Source organism: Ranitomeya imitator, chromosome 7 (genome assembly GCF_032444005.1).
Source record: "Ranitomeya imitator isolate aRanImi1 chromosome 7, aRanImi1.pri, whole genome shotgun sequence".
NCBI classification, from domain to species: domain Eukaryota; kingdom Metazoa; phylum Chordata; class Amphibia; order Anura; family Dendrobatidae; genus Ranitomeya; species Ranitomeya imitator.
Window position 1 is genome coordinate 49,772,808 of NC_091288.1, and position 10,927 is coordinate 49,783,734.

At 46.0% G+C, this 10,927-nt stretch overlaps 1 protein-coding gene across 1 annotated transcript; it reads right to left on the bottom strand.

Moving 5' to 3' along the window:
• Positions 1-1,389: 1,389 nt before the first annotated feature.
• LOC138644621 (cytochrome c, somatic) lies at positions 1,390-8,097 on the bottom strand. The gene is made up of 3 exons (XM_069733207.1): positions 7,959-8,097; positions 3,904-4,091; positions 1,390-2,062 (listed from the first exon to the last, which is right to left on the bottom strand). Exons 2-3 carry the CDS (start codon positions 4,070-4,072, stop codon positions 1,914-1,916), a joined length of 318 nt encoding a protein of 105 aa, XP_069589308.1. The 5' UTR covers positions 4,073-4,091; positions 7,959-8,097; the 3' UTR covers positions 1,390-1,913.
• Between the last annotated feature and the right edge of the window lie 2,830 nt (positions 8,098-10,927).

A 10,927-nucleotide genomic window follows, 5' to 3' on the forward strand; every position in this document is an offset into this window, starting at 1 on the left:
CTGTCTGATCAAATACTGGAGATAGTCTTAGTTACTCACCGGTTAACGGTGTTTTTCGGAGTCCATGACAGCACCACAGAGAGCGGGGATCCGCCCTTCAGGAACAGGAAACGTACAGATGCATTAAGACGGCACCTCTCCCACTCATCAGTTGGTTTACAGAGCACTAGAGGACCACCAATGTTAATAACATATTTTATACACAACGATACTACTACTAACTATCCACCACGAGTGGAATATAATAAGAAAGAGGTGTACACCCAAAACTTAGGAAGACGGGAGGGTATGTACGGGTGCTGTGATGGACTCCGAAAAACACCGTTAACCGGTGAGTAACTAAGACTTTATCGGTCATCCATGACAGCACCACAGAGAGAATTACAGAGAGTAAACTGTTTAAGGAGGGACTACGGCTTGCAGCACCCTTACACCAAAAGAGAGGTCCGAGGAGGCACCCAGGTTCAATCTATAGTGGTTATAGAATGTGTTTGGAGAAGACCAAGTAGCAGCCTTACATATTTGGTCGATCGACACCTCCAACCTCTCCGCCCACGACGCAGCCATGGCTCTAGTGGAATGCACTCTTAGTTCTTCAGGTGCCGGCCTGCCCTTTGAGATGTACAGTACAGACCAAAAGTTTGGACACACCTTCTCATTTAAAGATTTTTCTGTATTTTCATGACTATGAAAATTGTACATTCACACTGAAGGCATCAAAACTATGAATTAAGACATGTGGAATTATATACTTAACAAAAAAGTGTGAAACAACTGAAATTATGTCTTATATTCTCTGTGTATCCACCAGACTTCTGCACAACACAACTGATGGTCCCAACCCCATTTATATAGCATTTTTTGCGGTTTTTGTGCGGATTCCACATGCAGTTTTACACCTGCGGATTCCTATTATGGAGCAGGTGTAAACCGCTGCGGAATCCGCACAAGGAATGAACATGCTACGGAATAAACAACGCGTTTCCGCGCGTTTTTTTCCGCAGCATGTGCACTGCGGATTTTTTTTCTATTACTGTACTGTAAACTCATGGAAAACAGCTGTGATTCCGCAGTGTCAAAACCGCTGCGCATCCACAGCAAAATTCGCAACGTGTGCACATACCCTAATACTGGGATCTAAGGGGCAATCCCCTGAAACACTGTCTGCAAATTGAGATTCCAGTTTGGTTTTCATCCTAAGTCATGTGGCAAGGCTCGATATTTACTTTTAGGATTGCTATATCCAATAGGTGGCACTATAGTTCAAGTCCTTTTCCTCTCTGAAGAGACAATTGCCATATGCAAAGAATCAACGTGCCACTTCTTATAATTGCTTTGGCGAACTCTGAAGTGGTTAAATGAAGTAAGAAAAAAAACTGAACACGTGCATAGCAAAGTTATTTTTACTTTGTCCTGCATTATGATGACTTTTTATAACGGATTTTTTTAATGGTGGTACAACCCTTTACATTTCGGACATCAACTGTTGGAATTAAGTAAGATTACAAAAGAAAAAAACAAACAAAAACACAACACTACAGATTTCCTTTGTAGTTATATTACCTTTTCAATGTGACATAAAAGTTTCATAAATATATTACCATTTAATGACAGATTCCCTTTAAACATTCCTGCAACCAAACACTCATGACATTACCATTGTGTGAACCCAAAGTATTTTTTTAACCCAAACCCAGGACAGGAACCTAAAAGAGAGAAGATGCCAATTTTCCTTCCATCTTAAGACTCCTAATTAGAAGAAAAAAACATAGGCAGGAAACAAACATGGCCCTCTCTCACAGGGCCCTTACACGGGGCCCACACAGCTCCGAATCACTGCTCCCCATTAATATTCTTCAGATGAACGTCTTAACTTCACATGGCTTATAAGGGAATCCCTGCAGCTATTCTCATCACTCGGAAGTGGATTTCTTTAGATAGGCGATAAGATCTAAGCGCTCATTTTTCTTCTTGATACCAGCAAAGATCATCTTTGTTCCTGGAATATACTTCTTCGGGTTGTCCAGATATTCGAAAAGAGTATCTTCTCCCCAAACAATACCTGTGAACGCACAAGAGGATATTTGTTTATATAGAAGAGACTACAAAAACACTTGTCATATACTGTATTGTATTCATAGGCAACCTGCAGTGAGGAATGAAGTTTTCCACCATTTATTAAGCCACAGCCCGAAGTATTGCCATCAGATTCCTACATCCTCACTGGTGCTAAGGTAGCACAACCCCCTGCACAGTTTAAGAATTAGAAGAAAACGCAGGTCACAATATGACCCTCAAGTTCTCTTATGAAGTTAGGACTTCAACAAATGTAAACAGCTGATGGCAATGAATGACAAAACTGCAAAGTATGAAGTCAGTACTGTCTGGGAGGGCAGGTCTTTTCCTCGCTGCTCCTGGTCTCCTGTCTGGGAGGGCAGGTCTTCACCTCCCTGCTTCTGTCTGGAAGGGCAGGTCTTTGCCTCGCTCCTCCTGGTCTCCTGTCTGGGAGGGCAGGTCTTCGCCTCCCTGCTCCTGTTCTCCTGTCTGGGAGGGCAGACCTTCGCCTCCCTGCTCCTGACCTCCTGTCTGGGAGGGCAGGTCTTTGCCTCCCTGCTCCTGCTCTCCTGTCTGGGAGGGCAGGTCTTCGCCTCCCTGCTCCTGCTCTCCTGTCTGGGAGGGCAGACCTCCGCCTCCCTGCTCCTGACCTCCTGTCTGGGAGGGCAGGTCTTTGCCTCGCTGCTCCTGCTCTCCTGTCTGTCAGACTGTACACAGGCATAAAAGAGTCAGACTTTCAGCATTGGGCAGACAAGTTATTAGAAATTGGCAGGAACAATGTATACAGGGATGTGAGTGGGAATAAACTTCCAGTACTTATAGTGCTGGCAGAATGCGAGTGAACCCATTTAAAAAGAAAGTGGACAGCAAGTTACAGAGCACGGGAATAAAAACAGCTTGACACATCAGACTGCTATGGAAGCCAAAAGAGGTTTAAACCTGTTGTGAAGAGGAGACCAGCAAGACCATTGTTTTACTGGTTCTTGATGAAAAGCTACAACTGCTTTAAGAGTCCACTGGTTTTTTAATGAACGACAGCATCTGGTTTTCCACAGAAGGCTTCAACCAATGCAATAGGAGTTTGTGTGTATTAACCCTGCTGTTCTGTTGGTCAAAAATGACCGACTTTGAACTTCAATATTCTTTAAAATATTCAAGATGCGGCTCTGAAACCCGTGGCCGACCGACCCATCCTCATTTAAGTCAATCAACCACAAGTTTCAGAACCGCATCTTGAACACCCCAAAAAATACCAAAGTTCAAAATAGGTCTCCCCAGACCGAACAGAACAGCAGGGTTAAGCTCTACCTGACATCAGGTCCCCATGTAAGTAATAAGCTCAGGAGCTGAGCCCACACCATACCCAGCAGATGGAGGCTGTGTTACACAGCCAACCCCTGTCTGTAACTGCTCCGAACGCTGCTGTTAATCACTGACAGATGCATTTAAATAAAGTGCACATGGGGTGCCAATGCCTTGTCATTTTTACCATACAATAACAATGCAATGTAATGCAAAACCCCCCAAACAATAGCGGAATTTGTAGAGGGGGGTTGTTCATCTTTTTCAGTGCACTTGAAATTTATTTGGTTTTTAATATTTTGTTTGATAAAGTGAATGGTGTCCTAAAACTACAACTTGCCCGCTAAAAACAAGTACTCACGCAGCCATGATAATGGAAAAATAAAAAAAAGTAAAGGCTCTTGGAGAAAAAGGTTTTTTGCAAAATAACGAAAATTGGCCTCGGCGGCGCGAAGGGGTTAAAAGGCTATTGCTAATTTGGTTCAAACATCCTCTGCCACATGGCAACGACATGATGAGGACAATGTGCTGTCACTAGTCGCTCACCTTTGCTTTTGTTCGCATCCGTGTAAGAAAACCCTGGAGCCTGGCCTGTTTTACGCCCAAATAATCCCCACAAGTTGGGTCCGGTTTTATGTTTTCCATTCTTCTCCACCGAGTGGCACTGCGCACACTTCTGCACAAAGATCTTCTTTCCTTTCTCTACATCTCCCATATTGTTTTCGGTCTATGAACTTTGGAAAAATAAAAAAAATTACATTAATAAACAGAAAATTAGCATAAAATCATAAAAACTAGATTAAAGGGATTGTCTACGAGTATGAAGTGTGGAGGTCTTGTGTTAACAAAAACCATGTAATGTTCTGGACTTCTATATTCCTATAATGTCATATTGACGTATATTGTAGTAATGTGAATGTGGCTGAATTATTGCCCATAAGATACCACAATATGGAAGTCGTCTACTAGGCCACTGCCAGCAGCGGATCTTGATGATTGGCCCAAGTGCATTGAGCCCGGCAGAACATGTCTCAGACAACTATTAGTAACCTCACTGATAGCAGCCGAGGTGTGTAAGGCTATGTGCACACTTAGGAAAAGAGGTGCAGAATTTTCTGCACAAATTCCGCATCTCCTGGCAAAATCCGCAGCCGCGGATTTGCTGCGGATTTTGGGCAGAATTGATGCGGATTTTGTGCGGATTTCCGGCAGTTTTTGCCACTGCGGATTTCTATCATGGAGGGGTGCAGAAACGCTGTAGATCCGCACAAAAGAAGTGACATGCACTTCTTTGAAATCCGCAGCAATTCCGCACTGATTTTTCCATACCATGTGCACAGCTTTTTTTTTTTTTCACATTGATTAACATTGTACTGTACATCACAGTGCGGATCTGCAGCGTTTCTGCGTGGAAAGATCCACTGCGGATCTGCATCGTGTGCACATAGCCTTAAGTGCGGGGTTTCTGCAAGTGGAGCTCATAGTTGTCAATGAATAAATTGAAATGTTTTGAAAAATGTTGTTTTCATTTTTCATTATTTGCAGATCCGTAACATGTCTATCCATCCTGTGATTTCCAGAATTCCATGACTTTTCCTTCTCGGTGTTGAAATTTCAATGTTATGGGTACGTGCCCACGATCAGTAATCGTGGCGGGTTGGATGTTGCATATTTATAGAACGTCAAACCCGCAGCGGCCAGTTGTTACAGCATAGTGGAAGGGATATCAAGACGCCCGCAGAGACTGACATGCGGCACATCTCTCCAGACCGCAGCATGTCAGTTACTCTTGTGGAGACGCTCAGTCTCTGCGAGATAAACTACATCAATAGAATGGATTGGACGCGGTGACTCTGCACGGATCAGTGATCACATACGGATTTAAATGTGTTCAATAGATGGCAGCACTTTGGATACAGTGAACTTACTCTGCATTCAAAGACCTGCTGGTTCTGGAACGAGCGCACCCGGCCTAATAAGGAATGATTACTATATATATATATATATATATATATATATATATATATATATATATATATATATATATATATATATACACACACACGACGGCTGTATTTTAACTCCTGACATCGGCAGGCATTTAGATGGTTCTGTCAGGCTTGTAAAGCTGACACTGTATCCGTCACTGCCATTACTCTACTTCCATCATTTATTCATTCTGACCCCAGTCCTGACATTATGACATCATTCATGTCACCTAACAAATTATATCATACTGCCTGTGTGGTCACCTGACATATGATATCATACATACCGCCTGTGTGGTCACCTGACATATGACATCATACATACCGCCTGTGTGGTCACCTGACATATGACATCACACGTGTCGCCTGTGTGGTCACCTGACATATGACATCATACATACCGCCTGTGTGGTCACCTGACATATGACATCACACGTGTCGCCTGTGTGGTCACCTGACATATGACATCGCACGTGTCGCCTGTGTGGTAACCTGACATATGACATCGCACGTGTCGCCTGTGTGGTCACCTGACATATGACATCGCACGTGTCGCCTGTGTGGTCACCTGACATATGACATCACACGTGTCGCCTGTGTGGTCACCTGACATATGACATCATGTGTCGCCTGTGTGGTCACCTGACATATGACATCGCACGTGTCGCCTGTGTGGTCACCTGACATATGACATCACGTGTCGCCTGTGTGGTCACCTGACATATGACATCGCACGTGTCGCCTGTGTGGTCACCTGACATATGACATCATGTGTCGCCTGTGTGGTCACCTGACATATGACATCGCACGTGTCGCCTGTGTGGTCACCTGACATATGACATCATGTGTCGCCTGTGTGGTCACCTGACATGACATCACATGTGTCGCCTGTGTGGTCACCTGACATATGACATCGCATGTGTCGCCTGTTTGGTCACCTGACATATGACATCGCATGTGTCGCCTGTGTGGTCACCTGACATATGACATCACACGTGTCGCCTGTGTGGTCGCCTGACATATGACATCACGTGTCGCCTGTGTGGTCACCTGACATATGACATCACACGTGTCGCCTGTGTGGTCACCTGACATATGACATCACACGTGTCGCCTGTGTGGTCACCTGACATATGACATCGCACGTGTCGCCTGTGTGGTCACCTGACATCACGTGTCGCCTGTGTGGTCACCTGACATATGACATCACATGTGTCGCCTGTGTGGTCACCTGACATATGACATCACGTGTCGCCTGTGTGGTCACCTGACATCACGTGTCGCCTGTGTGGTCACCTGACATATGACATCACATGTGTCGCCTGTGTGGTCACCTGACATATGACATCACGTGTCGCCTGTGTGGTCACCTGACATATGACATCACGTGCCGCCTGTGTGGTCACCTGACATCACATGTGTCGCCTGTGTGGTCACCTGACATATGACATCACGTGTCGCCTGTGTGGTCACCTGACATATGACATCACGTGTCGCCTGTGTGGTCACCTGACATATGACATCACATGTGTCGCCTGTGTGGTCACCTGACATATGACATCACACGTGTCGCCTGTGTGGTCACCTGACATATGACATCACACGTGTCGCCTGTGTGGTCACCTGACATATGACATCACACGTGTCGCCTGTGTGGTCACCTGACATATGACATCACGTGTCGCCTGTGTGGTCACCTGACATATGACATCACATGTGTCGCCTGTGTGGTCACCTGACATATGACATCACACGTGTCGCCTGTGTGGTCACCTGACATATGACATCACACGTGTCGCCTGTGTGGTCACCTGACATATGACATCACGTGTCGCCTGTGTGGTCACCTGACATATGACATCACATGTGTCGCCTGTGTGGTCACCTGACATATGACATCACGTGTCGCCTGTGTGGTCACCTGACATATGACATCACGTGTCGCCTGTGTGGTCACCTGACATATGACATCACTTGTCGCCTGTGTGGTCACCTGACATATGACATCACGTGTCGCCTGTGTGGTCACCTGACATATGACATCACATGTGTCGCCTGTGTGGTCACCTGACATATGACATCACACGTGCCGCCTGTGTGGTCACCTGACATATGACATCACACGTGCCGCCTGTGTGGTCACCTGACATATGACATCACGTGTCGCCTGTGTGGTCACCTGACATATGACATCACGTGTCGCCTGTGTGGTCGCCTGACATATGACATCACGTGTCGCCTGTGTGGTCGCCTGACATATGACATCACGTGTCGCCTGTGTGGTCACCTGACATATGACATCACGTGTCGCCTGTGTGGTCACCTGACATATGACATCACACTGTGTACACAGGCGGGCAGATGACCTCCATCACTCGCACAGACCAAGCTCTGCCATTCGGACCATCTATGGTGATCTTGGACATTTCTCGGCATTTCCTGGCAGATAAAACCCCATAAGAGCAGTTTTCCGCCGGGATGACCTACAGCCGTGACCCCGCACTTGTAGTTATAGGGGCCAGAATGCAGCGTGTCAGCTCCGACCGTCACTGCGGCTCCGTCACTACTGCTCCTGCACTCGGCCGCCATGAGTCCCCCTCCACCCCGTCTCACCGGACTGTTCAGTAACGTGACGGCGCCCACCGGTGACCTCTCGGGTTTTTCACGACGACCACTTCAGGACACGAAGGTGTCACATAACCCTTGCAGTTCTCAGCCAATCAGCGCACGGCGCAGAGTCAGCTGACGTCACTGCAGCTATCACGCCGGCGCTCCGCCCTGTGACGCGCTGTTTCTCCAATGATATTACGCTATTCTCAGTTTCCAGCGCTGTGATTGGCGAAATGGATGTTGGTGGGCGTTGCCGTCTTCGATTTTGCCTTAAATAGAAATGGGGCATGATACATCCGGGGCGGGTGCAGAACTGTACTGTACAGTGCTCGGAGAGTGGCATGTGTAGAACTACTAGTCTCAGCACGCCCGGCATATATAATGAGACCTGTAATATTTGGGCTGGAGGCGAGCGGAGTGCTTATGCTTCCATTTGTTGGGTCTCATTTCAAAACAATATAAAACTGCCACTGTTTCCCATAGCAACCAATCACAGTGCAGCTGTTATTTTCCAACTGTAGTTTAATGAAAGCTGAGCTGTGATTGGTTGCTGTAGACCACAATGCCAGTCTTACTCTTGGTCTATGTTCACACCTTGCATTTTTCCTGTGCTTTTTTTTCTGCAGGTAAAATCTGCTTTCTTAGCTGTAAAGAAGCTGCTTACAAAAAGGTTTGCTGCATTTTTGTTGTCTTGTGTGCATGCTGATAAAGTTTACTGCCCCCAAAAATCATAATGCAACTTTCTTAAGGTTTTTGCACCAAAATCTGATACTTGCGTTTTGTTTTTTGCTGCATTTTTGCACTTTCAGCATTTTTTTCACCAATACCCATGCTGCAGCCTGGAAAAAGGCATCCGTTTTCCAAATCAGTGAGATAAAAAACCCAGTGTGTGAGCATGAGATTTCTGACGCCCCATGGGCTTTGCTGGTACTGTAATACCAGCAGCTTAAAACTTGCATTAAGAAAACGCAATGTGTGAACACAGCCTACAGGTACCTTCACACGAGTTGTTTTTTCAGCTCCTTTTTTTCTGCAGCGAAACCTGATCTCTTTGCAGGAAAGAAGCTGCAGAAAAAAAGCATATTTTCCTTGCGATTTCTGTGCGTTTCTTGTTGTGTTTTGGCGTGCTAGATTTGTCTCTTGTGCATGGTGATAAAGTTTAGTGTTGGAAAAAAAAGTCCTGTTCTATAGAATCTGGTTTTGGCACAAAAAACGCAGCAAAACCTGATACCTGCGTTTTTGGTGTGTTTTTTTCACCACTCATTCATGTCAATGGGTTAAAAACACTGGACGTGATATGCTCTATGTCCAAAAAACCATGCAAAGCACAAAATACCGATGACAAAAAAAAAATGGGGCAAAAAGTTATGGCTCTAAGAAGAAAAGGGGGAAAAATGAAAATTGGCCCAAAAGGGGAAGCTAAAGATTTGCCTTAGGCCACGTTCACACGTTCAGTATTTGGTCAGTATTTTATATCAGTATTTGAAAGCCAAAACCAGGAGTGGGTGATAAATACAGAAGTGATGCATATGTTTCTATTATACTTTTCCTCTGATTGTTCCACTCTTGGTTTTGGCTACAAATACTGATGTAAAATACTGAACGTGTGACCGTGGCCTTAAGGCCGGAGCCACACAGGCGATTGTAAAATTGGTCTGATTTTCTTCCAGCAAAGTGGGGCAAGTGTCATGTGATTTTCATGCGAGTACAATCCAATCTTTAAAGGGAATCTGTCACCCCAAAATTCGCCTATGAGCTAAGGCCACCGCCATCAGGGGCTTATCTAGAGCATTCCGTACATGCATTCTGTAATGCTGTAGATAAGCCCCCGATGTAACCTGAAAGGTAAGACAAACAGGTTACATTATACTCACCCAGGGGCGGTCCCGGTTCCGGTCTGGGGCCTCCTATCTTCATACAATCACGTCCTCTTCTTTTCTTCCTGCCGCGGCTCTGGTGCAGGTGTACTGATTTGCCCTGTTGAGGGCACAGCAAACTACTGCAGTGCGCAGGTGCTGGGCCTCTCTGACCTTTCCCAGCTTCTGTGCACTGCAGTACTTTGCTGTGCCCTCAACAGGACAAAGTACACCTGCGCCTGAGCCACAGCGTGAAGACCAGAAGAGGACGTCATCCTATGAAGATGGGAGGCCCCAGACCGGACCGCGACACCCATCAGACCCGAACCGGGACCGCCCCTTGGGTGAGCATAATCTAACCTCTTTTTCTCATCTTTGAGGATACATCGAGGGCTTATCTACAGCATTACAGAATGCTGTAGATAAGCTTCTTATGCTGGTGGCCGCAGCTTATAAGCCAATTTTGGGGTGACAGATTCCCTTTAAAGGCTCCTACTCACTTGCGCGAGACTCGGATGAGTCTCGCATGTTAATACCTGGCACTGCTGCCGGCACTCAGGAGCGTGCGGCCGCATAGGAATACATGCAGCCGCATGCTCCGCTCCTGAGTGATGGGTATTAACATGCGAGACTCATCTGAATCTCGCGCGAGTGAGTAGGAGCCCTAACACCTAGCATCCAATTTACATCCTAATGCAGTGTGATTGCTATCCAATTGCGATTTTAACATAGAGCAATTCTGTCATTGTCACATCGTTTTCAAAGGAAATATTCTTCAAAACACAGATAGAAATGTTCCCACCGCACTCATGCTGATGTCAGATAGGTGAAGTGAGTTCACTGGCTGTGAACTCCCAGGACCTTCCTGACGGCACCGTGAGAGTGAGAACTTTCTGACTCTCGCAATGATGTCAGACAGGTTATAGGAGTTCATCTTGAGACACTGAGCAGTGGTAGCAGATGTCTCTGCTGGATGACAGGCTGTATGGTCACATCATGCAACCATGCAGCCTGCCATCTAGATGTAGCTGAGCTAGACCCGTCGTGGGATAAATGGATTATCATCTTCTCAGCTGACAGGTGAGGAATATGGTTGTTTATTATTTTAATTCTCTT